Source organism: Microtus oregoni, unplaced genomic scaffold (assembly GCF_018167655.1).
Source record: "Microtus oregoni isolate MIOR12 unplaced genomic scaffold, Mior012 000042F_ref0000377, whole genome shotgun sequence".
Taxonomy (NCBI): domain Eukaryota; kingdom Metazoa; phylum Chordata; class Mammalia; order Rodentia; family Cricetidae; genus Microtus; species Microtus oregoni.
The window spans coordinates 162,599-189,270 of NW_024543209.1; the positions used below are offsets into that span (position 1 = coordinate 162,599).

At 43.9% G+C, this 26,672-nt stretch overlaps 1 protein-coding gene across 2 annotated transcripts; it reads right to left on the reverse strand.

The window, feature by feature from the left end:
* Positions 1-288: 288 nt before the first annotated feature.
* On the reverse strand, positions 289-26,111 carry LOC121433908 (zinc finger protein 169-like). Of its 2 annotated transcripts, none has more exons than XM_041632579.1 (5): positions 25,569-26,111; positions 13,916-14,001; positions 11,221-11,347; positions 10,708-10,803; positions 289-2,982 (listed from the first exon to the last, which is right to left on the reverse strand). In XM_041632579.1, the coding sequence occupies exons 2-5, from the start codon at positions 13,946-13,948 to the stop codon at positions 1,025-1,027; spliced, it is 2,214 nt and encodes a 737-aa protein (XP_041488513.1). In that variant the 5' UTR covers positions 13,949-14,001; positions 25,569-26,111; the 3' UTR covers positions 289-1,024. The 2 variants fall into 2 exon arrangements, with proteins under 2 accessions (XP_041488513.1, XP_041488512.1); XM_041632578.1 differs by having other exon boundaries at positions 289-2,985.
* Positions 26,112-26,672: the final 561 nt, after the last annotated feature.

Below are 26,672 nucleotides of genomic sequence, written 5' to 3' on the forward strand. Positions count from 1 at the left end.
ATCTAACCTGTATCTGTCTGGCCATTGGAATTTGGAAGCACATTCTATGTTGGATTTCATAGAACTGCAGACAGAAATATGGTTTGCAGGTGGACTGGACTTAAAGCCTCACCCAGACTTGACTGAGCTATTTATATTAAAGATTTTCAGTGAGCTAAGGCTTTGAGGCCTGGGGATGCTGTGAATATGGTTTGTATTTTGTATGTGCAAACATCAACTCTGGTGCTGCAGGGAGAGCTAGCTGTCGGCTGAGTCACACTCCCCCAGTGTGAATACTGATTGATGCCTGACCTCTAATGGGATGTACCTTGATGTAGGACATTTAAAGAAGCAACCGAAGTTGAACAAGGTCCTCTGGTGTGGCTCTGTCTGGGAGGAACAGGCACCAGGAAAGCATATTCAAAGGAGGCAGACCGTGGGAGCACAACACAACCGGAAGCTGTTCATCCATCGGCTAAAGAGAGGTGAGGCTGGAGCCACACCTGAGCCAGTCTGAGAGGGCTCCCAGGCTCCACATACATGGCAACATACCTCTCTCTTTTGCCTAAATCACACCGTCTGGGGTATTTTGTTAGGGAGCCCAGAAAATTAACTTACTGAGGAAAGTAAATCATAAACCAGTGATTTCACGAACAAGCAAGGGCTTTTTTTCCCTCGTTCCATTTCAGGAAAAAAAAAATGGAACCTTCATTAGTGATTTCTGCCAGCTTCATGCTCTTGGGGTAAGGAAGGAACAGGACAGGCAAACACCTCTCAAGCTAGGAATTGATAGCCAGCCACATGGTCCCCCTTATGTCTGCGGGGGTGAAACGTCTGGCTGAAGCCTGCACCTGCCGCACCCCCACCCCACCGCAATCCCTGCACTTGTAGGGCTTCTTCCCAGAGTGGGTCTACAATGAGGGCAGAGTTAAAGCCAAAGCCACACCAAAATGGCTTCTCTATGGACTGGACTGAGTCCTCCAGTCAGAGAGGTCTGGCATTCCATCCAGTCCCCCCAAACACACACGCTGTTCACGTAAAGCTCCTACTTAGAATGTCTCCTCTGGTGTCGGGTGAGAAGATACTTAAAGGCAAACGCGCGCCCGCACTGGGGGCACAGGTAAGGCTTCTCCCCAGTATGGCTCCTCTGGTGCCCAATGAGGTTGAACTTCTGGCTAAAAGCCTTGCCACACTGGGCACACACATAGGGCTTCTCTCCCGTGTGCGTCTTCTGGTGCCTGATGAGGAGCGACTTAAACTCAAATGCCCGTTCACACTCGGAGCACCGGTAGGGCTTCTCCTCTCCGTGGGTCCTCTGGTGTCTGATGAGAGAGACCTTCTTTCGAAACTCATGCCCACACTCGGCGCACAGGTAAGGTTTCTCTCCCGTATGGATCCTCTGGTGCCTGATGAGGTTGAACTTCTGCCTGAAGCTCCGGCCACACTGCGCACACACATATGGCTTCTCCCCTGTGTGTGTCCTCTGGTGCCCGATGAGGTTGAACTTCTGACTGAAACCCCTGCCGCACTGGGGGCACACATACGGCTTCTCCCCTGTGTGTATCTTCTGGTGTCTGGTGAGCAGTGATTTGAATTCAAAGGCTCGCCCACACTCGGGACACTGGTAAGGCTTCTGCCACCCTGCGTGGGTCCTCTGGTGTCTGATCAGCGTGGCCTCCTTTACAAAACCACGCCCACACTCAGGGCACAGAAAAGGGAGCTCCCCCGTGTGAATTCTCTGGTGCCCGATGAGGTTGAACTTCTGGCTGAAACCCCTGCCGCAGTGGGAGCACACATACGGCTTCTCCCCCATGTGTGTCTTCTGGTGTCGGGTGAGCAGGGACTTGAATTCAAAGGCTCGCCCACACTCGGGGCACAGGTAAGGCTTTTCCTCGGTGTGGATCCTCTGGTGCCTGATGAGGTTGACCTTCTGGGTGAAACTCCAGCCACACTGGCGACACACGTGAGGTTTCTCCCCGGTGTGTGTCTTCTGGTGTCGGATGAGCGTGCCCTTTTGGCCAAAGCGTTGCCCGCACTCAGCACAAACATAGGGCTTCTCCCCAGAGTGTGTGATCTGATGCGTGAGCAGCCTGGAGAGCAGTCGGAAGCCACGGCCACACACGGAGCAGATGAAGGGGTTGTCGTCAGAGTGGGAGCTCCACCTGTGTTGCAGCAGCGAGGCCTTTCGGCAAAAGCCTCTCCCGCACTCCGGGCACACGAAGGGCTTTTTGTCCAGGTGAGTCCTCTGATGAAGGAGGAGGTCCACCTTCTGGCGGAAGCCTCGCCCACACTCCTGACATACAAGGGGTCTCTCTCCAGAGTGAATGATCTTCTTGTGGTTGTTGAGAGAGGACAAATACATGAAACCTCGCCCACACTCCCCACACACATACGGCTTCTCTCCCGAGTGTTTCCTCTGATGGACGGTGAGAGAAGCCTTCAGAGTAAACTGGTGCCCACACTCAGCGCACGAGTAAGGCTTCTCGCCTCCCTGCATCCCCTGGGGCTTCATGAGGTCTGACCTCTGGCAAAAGCCTGTTCCGCAGTCAGGATAGTCATGATGCTTCCGAGGGCTGAAAAGGCTGGTGGCATCAGGAAGCCCTGGAGGAAAATCTCCCTGAAGAATTGCTCCAGATTCTGACCCGTCGGACCCCTTCAATACTGTGCCTGCCTTCTCAGGGATGCCTCCTGGGGCCGCGTCAAGGTCTGTTGGTTTCCTGCTGCCTTCTTCCACCCAGTACACTGCCTGACCTTGACACGGGCTAAACAGCGTCTGCAGGATCCCGGTTGGACTCGCCCTCTGCAGCAGAGCATCGCTGCTGGCCCCCTCTTCATCTCGTTCACTGATACAACAGCCAGGAGCTTCCGGCTGGAGGTTGCTGCCTGCTGGCGGGCTTGGGAAAGTCTGAGGGGGGTGTTCACTCAGCACACACACTCTGAGGACGTCGGGACTAGCAAAGGATATCGGGCAGGAGAGACCGGGCTCTAATTCTGTCCTGGGTTCTGCTAGAGAGAAAGCATTGGTCAGATTCCGAGATGCCAGTGGGTAGTAACATTTCCCCAACTGTAATTCCTCAGACGCCCACACACTCCCTTCACAAACAGCCTTCACACAGCTCTGAACGTCAGGAAACTAAAACCCTGAAAAGCTTCATGGGCGTTGTCAGCTCTATAAACTACTGCAATTAGAGCCGCTAATAGAGGCACGAACATGCACAAATACTTGTTTTTACTCAATGAGCTGTTTCTTCTTTCTTCTGAAATAAAGTGACAAATTTGAAGTCATCTACCTAAAGGTTTCCCCAGATGAGAGAGGCAGACTGAAATAAGCTTAGGGACCCCTGTGTGATACTAAACTGAGTGCTCCCTCACCCCATAAGCGAACAGGGAACAAACTGGGTTTTCTTTTCAGCAAACACGGTGTGTTTCGGCAGTGAAGTGGGGCGCCATGGCCTAGACCTGGGCAGGCGGATCTCTGTGAGTTCGAGACCAGCCTGGTCTACAAGAGCTAGTTCCAGGACAGGCTCCAAAACCACAGAGAAACCCTGTCTCGAAAAACCAAAAAAAAAAAAAAAAAAAAAAAAAAAAAAAGAAAGAAAGAAAGAAAGAAATATGGCTCCCGGTGACCTAATTAATCCAAGACTTTCTTGGATTTTCTTCAAGTCATAAAAAAGAAATGCTTCCCTCTAATAACAGTGCTTGCTTAGAAGATAACAAGTCAGCACACCTGTGCCACCACGATTGGGTCTTGTCTATTGGAGCTGATTATAAAATCCTATGCGTTCTGATTGAGGACTCATCACGACCAGCCTTTCTAGACCTGCCTGATTCTTTCTGAGCAACACAAAGTGTGACATGTTTCATGAGCCATCGACAGTAGGTCTGCCGACTGTCTTCTAGACTGCTGTTGGATCACCGCCAATCATTAATGCACCACTTACATCTCCTTGCACAGTCCAGTACCAAAGAGCAGTCATTACAAGGAGCACATCCACAGAGGCTACAATACATACTGCAGAACCTTTGACCAGAGATGTTTCCGGAGCCCTGATATGCATCAGTGATTCGTTTGATCTGATCTAAAATAACAGTTTGACATCCAGAGAGGTCAAGGACACCACAAGAAAACCCACAGAATCAAGTAACCGGGGCTCATAGGGGTTCGGAGAGACCCAACCGACAACCAGGGAGCCTGCATGGGACTGATCTGGGCACTACGCATAGATGTTACAGTTGTGTAGCTTGGTCCTCTTGTGGGACTCCTAACAGTGGGAACTGTCTCCGACTCTTTTGCAGACTTTCAGGACCCTACTCCTCATATTGTCCAGCCTTATTACATGAGGAGGTGCTTAGTCTTACTGCAACCTGATAAGTCATGTTTTGTTGATGCTCATGGGAGACCGGCCCTTTCCTAAACAGAAACAAAGAGGGAGTGAGGGGGAGGAACTGCGAGGAGGGGAAGGAGAAACTGTGGCCAGGATGTAAAAAAAAAAAAAAAAAAAAAGTATTAGAGAATAAATGGCCAAAGGAGAAGGGTATCATGAGGCTCCCTCCCTAGCACCTAAGTACACGTACATCCCACTGTTATTTCTCCTAAGAAAACCATTCAGTGAGCTAGCTCTCTGGGTGTTCCTGCTAGTCGAACAGGCTCTTCTTGACAATCACTAACACTGTTCCTCCTGGCCTTCCAGACTGTAAAACATAACAGTTGCTTCAGAACTGGGTGACTGGCTAGGAAAGTTGTCATGTATGCGCTAAAAAGGCCTAGACTGCCACTAAAGGGAGTCACTGGGAGGAAATACGGAAAACAAGTTTCTAACTGTACTCCAGTGTTTGGGGAAGAATAGCGCTTAGGTGCAGTAAAATGGTGAGCAGAGATTTCTGATCCAAGTATTGAAGTTGCAGCTTGGATTGTCCTTACCACTTAATGGAAAATGCAGGAAGAAATTAGTAGAATTGTTAAGAAAAAAAGGAAAATTCTGGTTATGCATACTGGGCAGGTGAGAAAGCCTGTCCTAAAGAGAACACTAAGAGCGTCGCTAAACAGCCTTTTATGCACCATATAACTATGCATAATTGCAGAAGTCTGAACAGACGTGGGATTACAGTGCCAGAAACACAGCACTTGGAGCCAAGAGAGCAGGGAGCAGGATAAAGTGAAGGAAGGCTGTCGTGCTTCCTGGAACCTACGGCTCTGGGTAGAAGAACTTCTGTAGTATTACAGACTTCTTAGGTTAGGGTTTTTCGTCATGGCATCTTCCTACATATGTCATCACACCCTCTCCTTTCCTCCCCATGAACTTCCCTCTGCCCCTCTAGCTGTTTCTTTCTTCCAACTTCTTTCTTATTACGTATGTTCCATTACCTTCTCTAGTTTCTACTTCGTTCAAGTGTCCTCCCCACCTTTATGACTGATACCCTGTAAAGTTTTGTGATGGAGAGAGAGAGAGAGAGAGAGAGAGAGAGAGAGAGAGAACTTTAGGTTCCATCTATGAGGAGAAGGCACGCACTATTTGTCTGTGAACTCTGGCGTCTTCTGTTGAACGTGATTCCCAGCTGTGTTCACTTGCCTGCAGACTCTCTCGGTATACACCTGAGAGTAACAGAGCCGAGTCATACAATGGTTCTATTTTTAGCTTCTTGAGGCATGGCATGCTGATTTCCACAGAAGCTCCTGTGTTTATGTTCTCACTGGCAGTGTGTAGAATTCTTTTTGCCCACCTCCTCACTTGAATTTGCTGGGGAGGGGGTGTTTTTACTGACGGTAACCATTCTGATGGGAGTGAGACAGAATCTCAAAGCAGCTTTATTTTCCAGCTCCCTGGTGTTGGACACTGCTTCACACATTCAGTGCTCACTTGCATTTCTTCTTTTTGAGAACTGTCTGTTCAGCTCATTTATTAACCTGGTTATTTAGTATTTAATTTTTAGCAGAGCTATTCTGATCTAAACATGCACTGGGCTTCAAAAAGGGGAGAGCGACCCCACATCAAATCACTGCCACTTCTATCACGGATGTGAAGCCCACAGCTAAGTGGGTAGTCGGACCTCCACTCTTGGTTTCAAGGGCACAGCAGTGGTTCTGGGAGGGCACTTTACTCCCGGCGGATGGCATGGGATAGGGCTTAGCAGAATTCTAGGAATGGAACCCCTGCCTCAAGTTGGTGGGAGGCCTGGCCATTGCCCCTGTGAGCCTGAGAGCAGAACAAGCCCAAGAGGATTATTTATGAGCCTTAAGCATTAATGGTATTTGTCTTCCTGGTTTATGATTTACTTGTCTATCACTTGCCATTCTACCTTGGGGTAGAATAGAAATATCCTAACCCTAACACATAAAGCACAAAGAAAAGTCCACATGGGGGAAAGATCACAGCATTCCTGTCAACATTCACCACTTGAAGAACAGAAAGATCACCTTGATTTACACCTCCTTAGCTCCCACACTCTTGTTTGTCATACTTTTTTTTTTTTTTTTTTTTTTGATTTTTCGAGACAGGGTTTCTCCGTAGCTTTTGGTTCCTGTCCTGGAACTAGCTCTTGTAGACCAGGCTGGCCTCGAACTCCCAGAGATCCGCCTGCCTCTGCCTCCCGAGTGCTGGGATTAAAGGCGTGCGCCACCACCGCCCGGCTACCTTTTTTTTTAAGGTAAAAACTTATGAGTTAATCATCAATATGACTGCAAAAATTTTGTAAGTAAAGCTTCTAAAATTCTATATGTAAAGCTGTGGTGCCCTTTTTTCTCTTTATTTTTTTTCTTTTTTCTAACCCCCTGCTCTAGGAATTCTCTTATTTTTAATTGTTTTTTGCTGCTGTTATTTTGGGGTTTGTTTGGTTGGTTTTTGGTCTTATGGATGAGAGAAGGATCTTCTTTTACCATTTTCTTCTCTTTGAAGAATTTCCTTACCTATAGATCGACATGGTATGTGTCCCAGGTTCTTTATTTCCATTAGTATCAATGTACCAATTTCCTTCACTCCTCAAGGATAGTTTTGCTAGGTATAGAATTTATAATCCTTTCAGCACTTGAAGAAGATTCTTGCCATGTCCTCATTGGCCTAATTAGTTTACATGAAAAACCCTCTGTAGGAAAGACATTTTTTTCCTCACTGGCTGTCTTCCACATTTTTACCCTTTTTTTTTTAAGTTTCCAGAATTGTAATTATCATGTGAATTAGTGTTTATGTATATATGTTTATTTAATGTTTCTATGGCTTCTTGTATCTACGTGTTTATATCTTTTTACAAAGTTTAAGAAGTTTTCAACCATGATTTTCTCAAATATTTTTCATTATCCTTTTTGGATTCTGATGACATAAATACTGTTTTCTTGGTTTTTATACCAGAAGTCTCTGAAATCATTCTTTTTTCAGTTTATTTTCTTTCTTTGTTCAGATTTATGATATTTTTTGTTCTGGAATCAAGTTCACTGATTCCACTTGGATGTCATGGTCAACATATTTAATCCCACCATTCAGAAGGCAGAGGCAAGTGGATCCCTATGAGAGCAAAGCTAGACAGGGCTACAGAGTGAGACCCTGTCTCAACACATAAAACAAGTTCACAGATTCCATTCGTCACTCCAACTCTATAGTGAGGCCCATCCAATGAGTTCACATTTTCTTTTGTATATTTCAGTAACACAAATGCAAATTTATTTTTTATATAAACTAATTCTTTACTGATATTTTATGCTTTTATTTCAAGAGCATGTGTAACAGGTTGAAAATCCTTGGGATGCTTTTTATTCAGTACTGGGGTGTTGGAGGAGGGCCTGCTTGTTTGTCCCGGCCGCCCAGCTACCTTAGCCCCAAATAACCACACAGAAATTGTATTAATTAAATCACTGCTTGGCCCATTAGCTCTAGCCTCTTATTGGCTCACATCTTGATTTAACCCATTTCTATTAATCTGTATATCACCACGTGGCAGTGGCTTACCAGAAAAGATTCAGCACATCTGTCTCTGGTGGCTCCATGGTTCCTCTCTCTTCTTCCGCCTCTCTTCCTCCCAGCATTCAGTTCTGTCTTCCCCGCCTACCTAAGTTCTGCCCTATCAACTAGGCCAAGGCAGTTTCTTTATTCATTAACCAATGAAAGCAACGCACAAACAGAAGGACCTCCTACACCATTAGGGATCAAACCTAAGACCTTGTGCATACTAGGCGAGTGCTCTATTCATGAACTATGCCCCCAGCTCTCTTTTTATATTTTCTTTTTAAAGTCTCACAGTTGTCCAGGTTGACCTTGAACCTGCCATCCTCCTTCCTCAGTCCAGTGCTAAGTTCACAGTGCTGCATCTACAGGCCCTGAAATCTAATCTGATGACCCCCACTTCATCAGCTCATTGTCATCTTCAAGTTGTAATTTCCTGGCTCTTCCTATGATGGGTGATATTTTTTATTCTATACCAAATGGTTTAGATTCTAGGTACTATTTAATGTCATTTTAAGAAATATGCACCCTATTTATGCTAAACACTAAAATACAAGTAAGTAGTTAAGTAAGTTATGATATAGCAATATAAAGTAATTCTACTCACCAATAAAAATAAGTTATTGACATACACCATATGTATAAGGTTGGAAGTAATTATGCTAAGTGTAGAAAACAGTTATATCATGTATGAATTAATTAACCTAAGTTCTAGAAAATTCAAACAAATCTATAATCGGGAACAGATTAGAAAGGAGGAGATGGTACTGGCAGTTGCTGGCTTCTGGGGGAGGGAGAGTCAGCTTCCTTTAAGGCTATAGTCCTGGTGGGTCTACCACACTCTAGTGGGTGGTCTCGTGCCCGGGCATACACGGGCAACACAAACAGGACTTGCTGAGCTATATTTAAAAGGGAAGGAAAAGAGGGCATGAAGTTGGGAAATGTCCTGACTTGGAGAGATCTGGAAGGAGAGAGGAATGGGGAGAATATGATCAAAATCCATGGTATGTGTGCATGAAATGTTCAAAGAAGTAAGAAAACAGTTTGCTCTTTTGAAAGAAAGGAAAAGGAGGACAAGGAGGCTGGAAAGCAGAAGTTGTGGTAAGGTGTACAGGAAGTCTGGGAAGGAGGGGTGTGCTCCCTGTGTCAGTTCTAACACAGCGCATTGATTTTCACTTCTAATAGTTTACCTTAAAACATGCCCTATTTCTTAATATTCATATCTTAATAGTATTTTATAGTATATGTTAATATACTTCAGATGATAAAGTTCATTTTTACAAAGTCAGAGTTTGATATAAAGCATAACATCCCCCATATGGTTTATTTAGAAGGAAAAAAGTAAACACAAGAGCATGGTAGTGCTCACCTTCAATCTCAGGACTCAGGAGACAGAAACAGGCGGATCTCTGTGAGCACGGAGTTAGCTTGGTCTACATGAGGAGTTCTGGGCCAGCCAGGGCTACACAGTGAGACCCTGACTCAGAATCATTTTTAAATGCCAGTAAAGTGAAAATAAATTCATGAAAAAAGATAAGGCGGGCAAAAATTTGCCTGTACATTCTAATATTCATATTAAATTATACTACTATTCATTGGGTTGGATTAAATACCTAAATGTTTTAGAGAAATTCTACAATTGTAATCAATAACAAAAGAGAAAAAAATTTAACTGGAAAGTGGGCAAATGTCTAAAGTAGTCAAGTCTTTCCCAGAAGAGGGCACAGATCGCATGAGAAGATGCTCATATTAGCCACCTAAAACCCCAAGAGGGTCCAGAAAGATGAGGAAGTGAAGTCAGACAATACCAAATGTTGGTAAGGATGTGTCAGAAGGATACTCACACTGCCACTGAAGTACATGCTCTTACCAGCTTCAGACACAATCTGCTTATCTAATCAATTCCAAGTTACAAATGTGTGTGAACCAGCTACTTTAGTCCTAGCTATGATTCCTGCACACTTCCACAAGTGTTATAAAAGTATAGAGTGACAGTATTTGATTGTCAGGAATTGGGGGTGCAGACTATGAGTGAAGAAATTTACAAAACATGCAAAGTAATGTGGTATTATGAAGGACCCAGGGGTAGGAACCCAGAAGGAGACAGAGAAGTAGGCCAGTCTAAGAAGGAACGAGCCTGCCCCCTGGTGGACAATGGACTAGATCAGTCTGAGAAGGAACAAGCCTGCCCCCTGGTGGACAATGGACTAGGCCAGTCTGAGAAGGAATGAGCCTGCCCCCTGGTGGACAATGAGCTCCTAGACCACAGGGCAGCCAGACTGCTACATTTCTTCACATTTTACTGTAATCTTAAGCCATCACAAAGAAAACAAAGTTATGGTAATCTACAGGATGGGTGTGATATACAGCAGCTGCCAAGGCAAGAACAGAAACTGAAGAGCATTCAGCAGGAGCAGCCTCGTTAGTCTGGAAGGGCAGGCACTGTCTTGAAGATCAAGAGTGAGGCTGGCAAGAGCACAAGAAGAAACCCTAAATGTGCTGCTGGTGCCAAGCAGAGAAGTCAGGTGCCAGGTGAGGTACACCTCCAGGGGAGCCCTGTCCTGGCGAGCAGGACAGAGAGGGAAGGAGGGAGGGAGGGAGGGAGGGAGGGAGGGAGGGAGGGAGGGAGGGTTGGCTATATAGCCTTACCTAGAGCCCTGGGAGGAGAGCTCCCCCTAGCATGCCTTCCTGGCCTGCTGAGCTCCTCAGTGCCCCGTATCCTCATCACCTGCCCCGTCTTTCACTGCCCTGGTGCCCAGTACCCTCATCCTCATCGCCTGCCCCGTCTTTCACTTACCCAGACAAAGGTCCAGAAGGCATTCACTGCCATCTCTCCAGGGTTCCGCCCCTTGTTCCAGCTGTGTGATGAGTTTGGGTTTGGAAAATGCAATTCCTAGTCACAAGAAACAAAACCAAGGACCCCTTTAGGCTAGTGACTTAAGAGCTACAACAGAACTCCAGGCCAGTGCAGAAAATGTCATACACCCAGAAGGGAAGTGCAGAGATGGGGAAAGAATATCACCCAGATGGAAAAAATGAGAAAGAATGAGCAAGGGCAGAGGACCCTGGGTCAAAAGCAGGTCATGCCCGAGGCTTGAATAAACAAAGCTACTCCCATATTTGAAGGGGTAGCCTAGAAAGAGGCCTAGAAATACATTGTCACTCATTGCAGACACACACACTCACACATACACACACACACCTTCACTACAAAATATGGACAGTCTGAAGAAGAGAACACATTGGCCGCTACACAGACGTTTAAGATGCCCACAGGTAAACTCTGAGAGCTAAATAATGACGGCCTTACCCAGGGAGACCAGGTGACTATAATTCTCCAGCATCACGTCCCTGTAGAGGATCCTCTGTGCAGGACTCAACAGTTCCCACTCCGTCTGGTTGAAAGCCACAGCCACATCATGGAAGGCCATTAATGCCTATAACAAAAACACATTCCTGCTCATAAAAGAACCACCCGGCTAAAAGCAGCTTAAGTCACTATCCAGAACCAAGGCGGTAACATTACGGTGACCTGGTGCAACAACATGAAGTGCACAGGCCTTGTTCTTGCATATTGGAGACAACTCTTTCCATATATGAATCCAGTTCCGTACACGGAAACCTAGAAATGCAGGGTTTCCTATTTTGCTCTATTGATCTAGGCATACACAAGACCTTCAAAAAAACCACAGTGTTAATTATTACAGCTATATAGCAAAGCATTAAATCAAGAAGCCTGAATCCTTCAACTTCTTCATTTTCTTGTATTTGAAGTGGTTCTTGCTACGCTGTCCTTGCTAACTCAACTTCCCACTCTCCTACCTCAGCTTCCTGAGTAGAGTGGATTAGATATGTTTTTTGGTTTTTTGTTTTGTTTTTTGGTTTTTCAAGACAGGGTTTCTCTGACGCTTTGGTGCCTGTCCTGGAACTAGCTCTTGTAGACCAGGCTGGCCTCGAACTCACAGATCCGCCTGCCTCTGCCTCCCGAGTGCTGGGATTAAAGGCCTGCACCACCACCGCCCGGCAGCTCAGGCTCTTCCTTTCTGAGCCACTTCTCCAGCATCCCCTGACTCTTTTTTTTTTCTTTATGGGTTCTGGGGAATCAAACGCAGGTCCTCACACTTATAAGACAAGAATTTTATCAGCTGACCCTTCACCCCAGGCCAATTCAGGCTTTTAAGCATAATCTCCCAATTTTTAAGTATGGGTGGTTCCTCTACCGAAAACAGTCCAACCTATATTCTTAATTTTACAGTGGTATAAAAGCTACATGCAGTAGAAACTATTCTCTGGATTCTGATTTCTTCCTGAGCACATATATATGGTATTTCATTTGTACAGTGTTAGCCAACAGTAATGGAGTGCAGCTCCTCATGAGCCACGTGACCACAAGGTAAAGTAACTGGTACCCCATGGTGCCCTGTGAGGCTAAGCTCTTAGGCTTGGTAGAGCAGGTGTATTAAAGCCACTTTCTACTCTCAGTACGTTCACGTTATAACGGGCTCCTCAGGACATCGTCCCATCGTAAGTTAAAGAGCGTGTATATAAAAAAGCTCAAACACAAAGCATGGTGGCCACAAAACCAAAGTTATTCATGAGTTATCCTGAGGTCAGACTCCACAGCTCTGCTCTCCTGAGCAGACGCCTCAGGGAGACGCCATGCTCCTGGCTCCTGGGCAGACGCACGCTATGAAGCTCCGACCCAGGATGGACTAGGCTAGAATCTTCCCGGTAAGACCGGTTCTCACAGATTATTAGAGATGGGTTGATCGGGATAACAGGATTAGCCAGTAAGGGCTAGGGCTAAAGGGCCAAGCAGTGATTAAAAGAATACAGTGTCTGTGTAATTATTTTGGGCATAAGCTAGCCGGGCAGGCGGCCGGGGGTGCTGAGAACGCAGCCCTGCCGCCCCTATTACTTCATTATCCACATAGACAGCAGGTATAGAATCTTCACCTGTACACGGAGAAACCAACGCATTCAAAGGCTACTGCGACTATAAACTTCCAACACAGTGAACAGCCTGCAGTCCCAAGGTTTGAGAAGGGAGAGGCTTCCTGAGAAGCCTCCTAAAAGAATGTCTCCGCTAACTCTCCAGTTTGCAAACCCCTTCAAAAGCCAATCAGGAGTCTGGGAGGGCAGCTGTGGCAAAGGGCTGGCCTTGAAACCACAGGCTCCTGAGCTTGACTCCCAGCATCCATGCAAAAAGCCAGGTGCTGGAAGCTCAGCGCTGGGCAGTGGAGATGGGGTCCCTGGAGCACACAGCCAGCCGGTCCCACCGATTCAGTGAGCCCCAGATTCCAGTGAGAGGACGAAACAGACGGCTCCTGAAGAATGACAGCCAAGGTTGACTTCTGTGTGTGTGCGCGCAGCCTTCATATACAGCTTTCAGGCCTTGGGGATCACTGGGTACATAAGCCTACATATCCTGTATTTTTACATTAGCCATGTGACAATCGCCGTTAGCTACTTAGTGAATGCTTTGGGCATGAATGAAGCAACGATATTTTATAGAAAGCTCCAGGTAAGATAGGTTAGAGCTCCCAGGAGATATTTTATAGAAAGCTCCAGGTAAGATAGGTTAGAGCTCCCAGGAGATATTTTATAGAAAGCTCCAGGTAAGATAGGTTAGAGCTCCCAGGAGATATTTTATAGAAAGCTCCAGGTAAGATAGGTTGGAGCTCCCAGGAGATATTTATAGAAAGCTCCAGGTAAGATAGGTTAGAGCTCCCAGGAGATATTTTATAGAAAGCTCCAGGTAAGATAGGTTAGAGCTCCCAGGAGATATTTTATAGAAAGCTCCAGGTAAGATAGGTTGGAGCTCCCAGGAGATATTTATAGAAAGCTCCAGGTAAGATAGGTTAGAGCTCCCAGGAGATATTTTATAGAAAGCTCCAGGTAAGATAGGTTAGAGCTCCCAGGTGCGAGCAGGCACTGCTAAACACCCACAAGGAAGACTGCAGAGAGGAAAAGAGAAGAGGGACATGAGAAACGGCGGAGCTTACCTTGTCTCTGGTTGTCAGGAGCCCTGGGGCCATCGCCCACTCTTAGAACACACTCTCTGGACAAGAGCCTGCTCGCAGAGTCCAATCTGAGGAAGAAGAAAAGAGAAGCACTTAGGAAGACGGCCCTTCATATCCCAGTTCAGTAGAAGACAGGGACATTGTAGAAGTGAGGTCGCCAGGCTGACAGAGACATCTCTGCAGCCCATTCTTAACCAGTGAAGAGAATCCACAAGTCTGAGTCAGTCATGAGGTCAAACCCCATCTCTGGCTGAATAATGGGGCCTCCATGCTCCTGGGTAAACTCAGAGTGTCTACCTACGAGCACTCCCTCTGGGAAATGAAGTTCCCCAGCGCACTGAAAACAGAAGCATTCCATCCATCTTCCATTCCTGCCACTGCCCGGAGGCTAAAGAACAGCATCCAGGAAGTCCAAGGCAGAATTAGAAAACGTAGGTCTGGGGAAGAGCAGGAGCAGAGCACAACCTGATCTTTTCTCGCGTGACCCTGGATACACCCACTCACAAATCAAAGATGAGGATCCCAAGATTTGAAATGTATAGAGTTCGTCATCAGCCTTTGCCTGCTACATTGAAAGTCGACTTCATAAGCAGACTGTGTAAGGAAGAAATAGAAGGTGCTCTTTCCCCAATTAAAGATAGGAGAAAATCGTTCCACACATGAGCTCTGTGACCTGGGCTGGATCCTGGCTTACACGCATGAATGAGAAAAAGAGACAACAAGTGAGAGTTAAATATAAATGGAGCATGAGAAACATTAGAAAACTATAAATATCATTAAGTGAGATCAGGACATTTGGGATTAAGAGGAAAAGAACAGTAAGAACCAAACGTGTTACGGGAGGTCCTCCCACTCCTCCAGCCTATCGCCCCTGAGATACCAGCCCATTGGGGCGTGGTCTCTCTCCCTTTAAAAAAGCGGCCACTTCCCTCTCCTCTCTCTTCACTTCCTGCTCCGCCGGCGACTAGACTCCCTTCCTGGTTGCGCAGAGGGCTGATGGTGATCTGTAAGTTTTTTCCCCTTTAAATAAACACCACCCTATTAATCATAATTCCAAACTGGTGTGGCATTGTTTATAACTTACGCCTTCAGTTGGCACCCAACGTTTCGTTTTAGAACCTCTCCTTTCCCCGCTCGGCTGCCGGCCGCGAGTTCGGCTTGGTGGGAGCCCTCCCTTCCTCAGCGCCACCGCCTGTGCCTTGCAGCGGCGGCCTTGGCCTCCTCACGTGGATTTAAACCCCACAGGCCCGCGTAGTCTCTGCCGCATGGTTTGCTCTTTTCTGAGTTGTTATTAAATCTCCCTTGCAAGCACAGCTCTTAAGTGGTGCGAACCAGAGCACGCGGTTGCTGAAAGCTGCAACCCCTCAGGGTGACTCTGTCACGTGGAGGCATAAGCGGCTTCCAGGTTGCTCTTCTCTACCCCTGGATTCTGGGTTTCTGGTTCCGTCTCTGGAATTGATTTAATTACATTTACTTTGTTGAGCAACTTACATTTTCCACTTTTTAACAAATACTAGGCAGACTCTGAAACAGGACCCTGTTTTCGTCATGACTTGGCAACAGCACCACCTGCTGGATAATAGGTAATATGGCAGTTTTCGCTTCCAACGCGAATTTTACTGTTCTGGTTACCAATACAATGGGTTATATCATGCAAGGTTTATATGACTATGGGGATAACTTAATTTACTAGGTTTCAGTATTCTTTTGCATATTCTATCATTTAGGAAGATCATGGCACTCCTAAGAACCATACAATCTTTACTAGAAACTCATGCAGGTCAGGAGATTCAGGATTCAAAAGAGACAATAATAAAGACAATAATAAAAAGACTTGAAATGATTGAAGACATGATTGGAGCTGGTGAACAGAGTAATAAGGCACAAGGACAGGATACAATGCCAACACCAGCTATTAGAACTGGCTTACCAAAGGTTTTAGCGGCATACCCTATACTTAATTCTGACAAAGCGTCAACTTCTAAAGGCTCAAAGGGAGTCAGAGAAGCTAGATGGACGCCAATAGCAATGAATGACCTAAAAGAAATTAAGCAAGCTATTGTTAATTTTGGCTTGCACTCTGCATATGTAAAGGAAATGATAAGGACTTGGGCTTCTAATGCTAGAGCTACCCCCCATGATTTCCATCAGTTAGTGTCTGCAGTTTTAAATAATGGACCTTCCTTGATGTTTGGAATTTATTTCAGAGAAGAATCCAAACATATGGAACAGCAAGGAAGAGCAAAAGGTGTCGAGGTTTCCCAAGATCAAATTCTTGGTGCAGGAGAATATGCTGATCCACAGGTCCAAGCTCTTTATGACGATGAAGTACTGTGTCTATGTCACCAAGCAGCTTTAAATGCTTGGAATAGGATACAAGATCCAGCAAAAAGGGTTGAATCATATACCAGAATTAGGCAGGGTCAGAGAGAACCCTTTATTGACTTTTTGCAAAGATTAATTAAGGCTCTGAACATAGGGGTAACAGACCCAGAAGCTAGATGAATACTTCTTGAATCTCTAGCTTTTGAGAATGCAAACATAGAATGCAAAAAGATAATTGGGCCTTTAAAGTCTAGATCAGCACCTATGGATGAATGGATTCAGCATACGATGAATGTTGAGACGTTTAGCTATAATGATGAATCTTGGGTAGGAGAAGTGATTTCCAAAGCAATGAGGAGACATCAAACTGCCAGGTGTTTTAATTGTGGTAAATTAGGACATTTGCAAAGGGATTGCAGGCAAAGAATTTATAGGAATAATATCTCTTCTGGGAAGGACAAAAATAGGAGACCTCGGCCTTCAGGTATATGTAGGAGATGTGGTAAAGGCCGACATTGGTCCAACGAATGTAGGTCAACAACAGACAGACGGGGCAATCCAATATCATCAGGAAACTCCTTGGGGGGCCTCTTGCAGGCCCCCAAGCCAACAGTGGCCCAGTCATTCCCAGTCACAGTGGAGAACGTGCCTCACCAAGAAAATTAAAAGCTCCAATTTCTGCTGTAAAAAGTAATACTGGTCTAAATGATGAATTACGTGTGGAGGATGAGTCAAAAAACCCAGTAGGACAGAGTAAACGTATATTTTGGCAGACTTCTATTAATGATCAAAGACCAAAGCTAAGAGTCTGTATAAATGGCACTTTTATTGAAGGCTTATTAGACACAGGTGCGGATGTAAGTATCATTACCCCAGAATCTTGGCATCCGAATTGGCCTCTTCAAGAGGTAGATGTTCAGTTCCTGGGAATTGGAACCCTATCTCGTGTAAAACAAAGCACAAAATGGGTTGAATGCATAGGGCTCGAAGGGCAAATAGGAAGACTAAGGCCATATATAGCCAATATTGCCATAAATTTATGGGGCCGTGACCTGCTACAGCAATGGAATACCCAGATTAACATTCCTGTTGTTCCAGGAACTCATAATTCTGGGAAGGATATGATGAGGTATTATGGAAAAAGGTCACCAGCCATTCAGGCTGTACAAGAACATACAGCAAATACCAAACCTTTAAAATGGCTAACTGAGAAGCCAATATGGATCAAACAGTGGCCTCTAGCTGAAGATAAACTACAGGCATTGGAACAGCTGGTGCAGGAGCAACTAGATGCTCACCATATTGAAGAATCAACCAGCCCTTGGAATTCTCCTGTGTTTGTTGTAAAAAAGAAATATGGTAAATGGAGAATGGTGACAGATCTAAGAGCTGTCAACAAAGTAATTCAACCTATGGGCCCACTACAATCTGGAATTCCTTTGCCTTCTCTGTTACCAAAAGGATGGCCTCTTATAGTTATTGATTTGAAAGATTGTTTTTTTCACTATAACGTTACAAGAAAAGGATAGAGAAAAATTTGCCTTCACAGTGCCTACTTACAATAATTCTCAGCCTAATAGAAGATATCAATGGACTGTCCTCCCACAGGGTATGCTCAATAGTCCTACATTGTGCCAATATTTTGTAAGTAAGCCATTGGAAATAATTCGTAAACAATTCCCCAAGTCCATAATTTATCACTACATGGATGACATCTTGTTATCTGATTCAAATAAAGATACTTTAGAAAGGATGTTTGAAGAAGTAAAGAAAGTCTTGCCTAGGTGGGGATTACAAATTGCCCCTGAAAAGATTCAAAGAGGAAATTCTATTAATTACCTAGGTTACAGGATAGGGTTAGAGAAAATTAAAATGCAAAAGGCACAAATTAGGAGAGACCGCTTAAAGACTCTTAATGACTTCCAAAGATTGTTAGGAGACATTTCCAGTCTACGACCAGCTGTTGGGATAACACCTGATCTAATAGTTCATTTAAACAAAAACTTAGATGGTGATAAAGATTTGAATAGTCCAAGAAAACTGACAGCTGAAGCAGAAAAGGAACTGACAATGATTGAGGAAAAATTACAGGAGGCACATGTGGATAGGGTGAACCCAAATCTTAGCTGCATCCTAGTCATATTGCCTTCCAGAATTTCTCCTACAGGGATTCTAATGCAGAGGGAAGATATTATTTTAGAGTGGATATTTATACCTAATAAACCAAGTAAAAAATTAAAAACTTATGTGGAAAAAGTCTCTGAATTAATTATAAAAGGTAAGCTGAGACTTTGTCAACTAGCAGGTATAGACCCAGCAGAAATTATAGTGCCTTTTACTACTGAAGAAATAAAAATGTTATGGGAAGACAATGAACCGTGGCAAAGAGCTTGTGCTAATTTTTTGGGAGAAATTAATAGCAACTATCCCAAAAGTGGAAGACTTAACCTTATAAAAAGAACTTCTTGGATTCTTCCTAGAATTGTACGTGATGCTCCAATAACTGGAGGCCGTACGTTCTATACTGATGCAAATAAATCAGGGAAAGCAGGTTACAAGTCAGATGAATTGAGTAAGGTGGAACAAAGCCCTTATAATTCTGTCCAGAAGGCAGAATTATATGCCATTCTTATGGTGCTAAGGGATTTTAAAGAACCTCTTAATATAGTTACAGAGTCACAATATGCAGAAAGAGTTATCTTGCATATTGAAACCGCTGAATTTATACCAGATGACACTGAGTTGACTTCATTGTTTATCCAGGTACAAGACATAAACAGGAACAGGCTTTGTCCTATGTACATAACACACATCCGGTCCCATACAGGTCTGCCTGGTCCTCTAGCCCAAGGCAACGCTGAGATTGATCAATTATTGATTGGAAGTGTGTTGCAGGCCTCAGAATTTCATAAGAAGCATCATGTCAATAGTAAAGGACTAAAGAAAGAATTTTCCATTACTTGGCAACAAGCTAAGGACATTATAAAGAGATGTCTACTTGTTCTTTCTATAATCAAACACCGTTGCCTGCAGGGAGTAACCCAAAGGGTACTAAGAGAAATGAAATCTGGCAGATGGATGTGTTCCACTTTATGGAATTTGGTAAATTAAAATATGTACACCACACCATAGACACGTATTCAGGTTTTCAATGGGCTGCTGCCCTGAGCTCAGAAAAGGCTGATTCAGTAATCACACATTTATTGGAAATTATGGCCATCATGGGTATCCCTGCGCAAATAAAGACAGATAATGGTCCAGCATAGGTATCTAAGAAAATGAAATGCTTTTTTGATTATTATAATATAAAACACATTACAGGTATACCAAATAATCCTACAGGTCAGGCAGTTCTAGAAAGATCAAATTGTACTATAAAGGATATGCTGAACAAACAGAAAGGGACCGAAAATACCCCCAGAAATAGATTACATAATGCTTTATTAACCTTGAATTTTCTTAACGCTAATGAGAAAGGAACGACAGCAGCAGAAAGACATTGGATAATGGAAAAGTCTGCTGAACTAAATCAACCGATTTATTTCAAAGATGTGCTGACCTCTCAGTGGAAGCCAGGAGATGTGCTACGTTGGGGAAGGGGTTTTGCTCTTGTTCCCACAGGAGAAGAAAAATTGTGGATACCATCAAAATTAATAAAGTTTCAATTTGAAGAGGAGAAACCTCTTGGAAAGGAGAAATGACAACTCATCCACAATGATGATATTCATACAGGTGGTAAGAAAAACATATAGAATGGGGGCAGGGTTCTGTTCTTATCTCCACAGGAAAACACTCATCTTTAAGAAATTCAAGGGACCCTGGATGTTTGGATACTGACAGATGGAAAAATAACTGCCCAATAGGAAATATCAAGAAAACTGAATGGGTTGTGTAAGTAATATTAAACCATATTTCTAAATTTATAAAGCTGGTTTTGAAGTTGGACTCTGGCTCAGTCCCTCTCCAATTCCAAGCCTGTTAGTAAGAGAAAAACCCAGAGTTTCTGGAGTTTCTGTCTCATGTCAAGAGCCATGATGTGGGACAGAAAGAAATATGAGTTTAGAAAACATCTTTGCTTTTCTTCATATCTATCATACTTTTCATTGAATATATCTATCATGTCTTTCATTGAATATATATATATATGTGTGTCTATATATGTCTATATGATTAATGTTTAAGTTTTTCATAATGAACAATGAGTTTTTCCTGAAGTGACATTTGAAGTTTCCAGGAAGAAGATGGGGCCCCATAACAACAACTCCACCTGGTTGATATGACGTCATGATACTGATAGCGCTACTACAAGACCTGCTTTGGGTACCAGCTGCACAAGACAAAAAATAAATAAATAAATAAATAAATAAATAAATAAATAAATAAAAATAAGTTCCAACTTGGTTAGCTGAAATGGTGCACATCTTATACAACATTTTGGCCAGACCTGCACAAAATACTCAGAGACTATTGGCAATTTTAAAAGACACTGATCTTGAAATTTAACCATCATTTTACTTTCACAGGATCCCCCAGAAAGAACGTCGCCCCCATGACAGCTGGAAGTAATTCTAGAGGACGACGTCCCCTCTCCCAGTAAAGTTTGCCCTTGGGCTTAGGGACATCATTTAGGGGTTGATTATAATTAGTATACGATTGAGGGTTGGGGGAGGAATTTTATAAGCTCAGGGATCATTTTGAAAAAAAAAAAAAAGAGGGATGATGGGATAATAGATTTGTAATTGTGAGTTACTGTTTTTAGACAAATATATTGGTATAGATTCTTGTATATTGATACAAAGTTAAATTATATTGACTATTGTATGCATGCATGTTTTTACCTCTGTTTAAAACATTTTTATGTATTGACATATATTGTATTGATATATATATTGTATATATTTACCATATTGCAGTGTACATTTCTACCTCTGATTAAGATACTTATATAATGTTTGTGTATTGATATATATTTACCTACTGCAATGTATATTTGTACATTGTTTATATTTGGAGGTCATTGTCCTCATTTGTTTCACAGTCGTTTATTGTCTTAGTCTTTAAGTTAGATAGATATTGAGAATTATATAGACTAATAGTCATCTAAGTTTGTCATTTATAATTAGACTAATCAGGTTCTTTAGATATATAGAGATTATACTCAGTATAGATAGATAATCTTCAACTTCTTCAAAGAGCTGTAGAAAATGGCCTTTAATCTAACTCAGAGTTTTGTGGTAGTGAGACACAATTGCTCCTGGCAACACCACTCTATTCCCGAGAGAATGTTGAGCACCAAAGACACTCCACCTGGAGCCTTTCTTTTTGGCAGAACTGGCCTTGGGGCAAAGAAATGTCCCACTGACAAAGATACAGAGCGTGCATCAATGGATAAAACAGGGCTGTCATATCCTGCCAAGACAGGGTAAGAAAGTTTTGAAAAGTTGCTTGCCTTTGAAAATGGTATGTCAGTTATGTTAGGCCTTAGCCAAAGTTGGTTGCTTCAACGCTGCTAATGTGACTTTGTGTGATTGCCTAGGTAGCTAGTTGTCTCTGTGATTTGTTGCATGTTTTGGAAGTTGTTTTACTGAATTTCCTAATTACCCAGGTAACATTATTTCCCTTCTCAGATCTTCGATGGGGTTGAAGACTATATAAATGTAGTTACTTTCTCTCATGACTTGGCCAAGTTATTTATTATACAAGACCTAAGCTAGTTAGAATAGGATATTTGTACTTATTGTATATAATTTCATAGTAGGTTTAGAACTCTCTTATTTAAACAAAAGGGGGAGGTGTTACGGGAGGTCCTCCCACTCCTCCAGCCTATAGCCCCTGAGATACCAGCCCATTGGGGCGTGGTCTCTCTCCCTTTAAAAAAGCGGCCACTTCCCTCTCCTCTCTCTTCACTTCCTGCTCCGCCGGCGACTAGACTCCCTTCCTGGTTGCGCAGAGGGCTGATGGTGATCTGTAAGTTTTTTCCCCTTTAAATAAATACCACCCTATTAATCATAATTCCAAACTGGTGTGGCATTGTTTATAACTTACGCCTTCACAAACGTTCTGAATAATGAATTGATATTTATAATTACTGATAAATATGATGTCCTCAACAAATAAAAGTATTAAAATATCAGGGAGGGAAGCTTTTATGAAATAAAGAAAGTACTTAAAAGACATGACAAGGCCGGGTGGTGGTGGCACACGCCTTTGGGGAGGCAGAGGCAAGCGGATCTCTGTGAGTCCAAAGCCAGCCTGGTCTACAAGAGCTAGTTACAGCATAGGCTTCAAAGTTACAGAGAAACCATCTCAAAAAAAAAAAACAAACAAACAAAAAGACATGTCAATCAAGTGTAACATGTGAACCTAATAAGAGAATTATTTTAAGCAGTCAGTGAAAAACAAACTCTGACCTCATCTAAAGATGGCATGAGTGTTTGTGGCGAAATAACCCACAAAATCAATAAAAACTCCTAACGCAAGTTATTTTAACTAATAGACACAAAGTTAGTAATAAAATAAATATTACTTTCCTATACACTAGCAATGAACCACTGGAATTTGTGATTAAAACAGAACAACATTTACAATAACATCCAAACATAGTAATATTAAGCATAATTTTTAATTTTGAGATGGCTATGAGGAAAACTACAAAACTTTGTTGAAAGAAATGAAAGATCAAAATGAATGAAGAATAAATTAAAGTGGGAAAACTCAGCATTTTTAAGGCGTCAATTCTCCCCAACCTGGGCCACAGATACAAAGACATCCCCATCAAAACCCTGGGAAATTAATTTGTAGATATGTTTAAAGTCTAAAATTCACAGGAAAAGACGAAAGACACAAAAGAGTTAATATGCTTCAGAAGAACGAGACCAAATGCTGCCAGCATTCACAACTTACAAAGCAGTCATCAGGACAGCATTGCACTGGAGACGGGCAAGCAAACTTAGAAATCCCTCCCCATAAACTGAGCCAAATGACTGTTCCAAGTAGCCCAAACTGATAAAGATGGTGACGGTTATACTCAGGGAGTAGTGTTCTACAACAGCCTTGTTCAGTGATTCAGAAGAGACAAACCAGAACTGGTACTTGCCCAGAGGGGTGCAGGAGCAACTGGACTCACAAACAGGCTCGGGCATAAGCTCCAGAAAGGAGCCAGTTCCGAAGAAATCCACACTTTGAGGGGAGATCTGGGTGCAGGATAATCCGCTCATTTACAAGGTTATGAATCCATGAAACTTTAGAGCTGTTATACTTCTGGAAATGACTGCAATGTTTTCATACTGTAAAGTGAAAAATAATAAATCCTGGGAGAGAGGGATACATAACACTAAATATTTTTGACAGAAATATAGAGTGTGTGTTAGAAATGAATATCTATATCATTTCTATATCAATATCAGTAGATACCAGAGACTAATAAATAAAAAGCCCATTGCTAGGAATGGGTTACCTCTTTTGGAGTTGTTAGCCAGCGAGGCCCCAAAGGAACCCCCCCAACATTACAGGAATTGCCACTACTCTTGGTTAACCCCCAAAACTTGATGGTAAGACACCACATATTTGAGTCATAAAACAGGAAGAAATCAAGCTGGTGCTGGCCTGGAAACTTCACTTCTGTTTGTTGTAATATGAGCGGCAGGGCTGCGTCCCCAGCACCCCAGCCGCCTGCTAGCTTATGCCCCAAAATAACAACACACAAACTGTATTCTTTTAAACACTGCTTGGCCCATTTCTATCTAGCCTCTTCTAGGCTAACTCTCGCACCTGGACTAGCCCATTTCTTATAATCTGTGTAGCCCACAAGGTGGCTTACCACGGAGATTCTAGCCTAAGTCCATCCTGGGTCAGAGCTTCATCGCATGCGCTGGCCAGGCAAGGAGAGCATGGCGTCTCTGCTCCAGAGAGCAGAGCTGTCAAGTCTGAGCTCACTTCCTCTTCCTCCCAGCATTCTGTTCTGTTTACTCCTCCCACCTATGTTTTAACCTATGAGGCCAAGCAGTTTCTTTATTACTTAACCAATGACCTTCCTCCATCATCTGTTGGCTAATTTTCAACCGCTAAAAGGTGCTACGCAGGCTACTATCATCAATCGCACCTAGCTATGAGCCCTGCAAACTACAATAATGACTGGCCTGCCAAGATACGCAGATAGGTCCACTGGTGCAGTAGTGGCAAAACCATCATGGGAGCAACCAACCACTTTCTACTTGGACTTAAGTGTGGCTCCACAAGCTGAAACCTATACCGGTTATCAGGACAAGAGCCTACCAGACATGCAATAATTCCTAGAGGCTCACCTAATACCATTATTTTGCTAAATGGACATAGTATTAAACCAATTCCTGATGACTTATCAGTTTACCCATAAATTAATACCTTCTCTCCACCCTCATTTGAGACACTTCTATTTGCAATAGATAATGATTAACAGAAAGGCCCACAACTGGCCAAGGATAAGAAACTGCAGACTGTTCAGCCCTAACAAGAACACACACATACCACAAACCCCCAGCCTAGGCTCAGGAATCATTGAGGAAGAGGTAGCAGAAAGAGCGTAAGAGCCAGAGATGGTGGGTGACTCCACGGAAACAATGTCTTCTGGCCACAACAGGGCAGCTATACATTAAGAACTCACAGCAGGTACCACACCATGCATAAACCCTGTGCAAGCCCAAGTTAGAGCAGATCTCGGCATGGAGATGGGAGGTCGGCACCCACCCCTAGTATGGAACTACTGGCAATGTTTGGCTGCTGGGAGAGGAAGAGACGGTTTTCTCTAAGAGTATATATATAGCCAACACACAATCCAGTGGAATATATGGGAGTATTTGGGCTGCACAAATTAGTCTTAATGGGTTTTAAAACAGAAAGAAAGAAAAAAGGACACAAAGATGGGTGAGTAGAGAGAGCAGATGGGTCTGGGAAGAATTTTGGCTGTTGAATATGATCAAAATGAATTGTATGGATAGCTCAAAGATCTAAAAAGAAAAGGAAAAAAAAAAAAAGACCTGGGCACATCTCCAGGATCGAGGAGTCGGCCAAGAAGTCCAGGGTCATGAGGAAAGTCCTATCCCTTTGCTGCACTCCAGGCTCTTGGAAGGTCCCAAACTGGTGGGAGCCGCACAAAGTTTGAAGCCCGCATGTACAGGGGTCAACCCCCACCCTCCCCCACACACAAACACACAAGCCTTGGCACACACCACGGCTCCATGCTTCAGTACTGGCCCCGTCTCCTGGTCTTTATCGTTCCCTTCAATCAGGCAATTTTTTATGTTTTCCCCAAAGGCATTCCTCGGGCACTAACCTGGGTCCCAGTGAGCGAGCTGTATTTCCAGATGTTGGTTAGCGCAGCTCCTCAAGACTAAGAGTCCCCAAGAGTCCCGTCCTCACCAGTTCGTATGTTTGTTCCTGTGGAGAATGGCTCCTACCCCTCACTTCTCAGTCTCACTGGCGGGTGGGAGTGGAGGGACGATGTCTGTATGCCCCAGATCCAGTCTCCCAGACAGTGCCCAAACACAGGGGACACACCTACAGTGCAGCCTGGGAAGCAGATCGTGGGCCAGACTAACCTGCAGCTTGTCTTGGACAAAGTACTGAACCCCAAATCCCATTCCCACGTGGCCCCCTCCCCACCCGAGGGTCTTCACCGAGACCCTCCTCCGAGATGGGCAGCGCAGCTGATTCCACTCCCGAAGACTCCACGCATCGAGGACGCAAACAGACGCTGAAGGCTGAACCTTGTGGGTGTCCCACGCCAGCTCTATAGGCTATTCTCCTCCTGGAAAGATTTGCAGAAGCCAGGGTCGTCCTGCTCGCTCGCCAGAACCGCTGGAGGACAGTCCACAGGCACAGGTGACGACCGCAGGATGCGGAAGTACACCGGCCGGGATGACGCGCGCGCACTACACGACCCACGCAGCTCTAGAGATGGAGGAACTACAATACCCAGAATGCTGCGTGCAGCAGGACGCCTCAAACTGACGGCGAGGCTGCACCTGGAGCTTCAGGCTGCAGAACTCTCCCTTGTTGCAGGACAGCAGGGTAGGCGCTTGGAGAAACTGAAAAATCAGAAAAGCCAAACCGAAGGAACCTTCAGGTACTTAAGGAAGCATTAACCAATTCTTTTAGAAAGATGTGTTATCCAGACGCCTTCATCCTGCCACCTCACTGGTTTGTTTTTTTTTTTTTTAACATGTCCGTTTTAAATGACATCTTGTGTTTTAAACTGCACTGTGTATGATTCACTTTTTTAAATGTCAAAAATGCTGGCGAGGTTGTTTCTTGAAAATAATTCTGAATTTTTAAAATGATTACAAAACAAAGTCAAACTAAGTTTGAAGACATTTAAAGCTGTACTGTTTTAAATTATTTCACTAATACAAAAATCAGTTATTGGTTATAACAGAAA

Excerpts from the sequence above, each read along its gene's own strand:
- LOC121433908 (XM_041632578.1), bottom strand. The coding sequence starts at position 13,948 with ATGGCCCCAGGGCTCCTGACAACCAGAGACAAG. Across the intron at positions 10,804-11,220 it reads TAGTCACCTGGTCTCCCTGG|GAATTGCATTTTCCAAACCC; the intron begins GTAAGGCCGTCA and ends TCTTGTGACTAG. Across the intron at positions 2,986-10,707 it reads CCTTCTGGACCTTTGTCTGG|CAGAACCCAGGACAGAATTA; the intron begins GTAAGTGAAAGA and ends CTTTCTCTCTAG.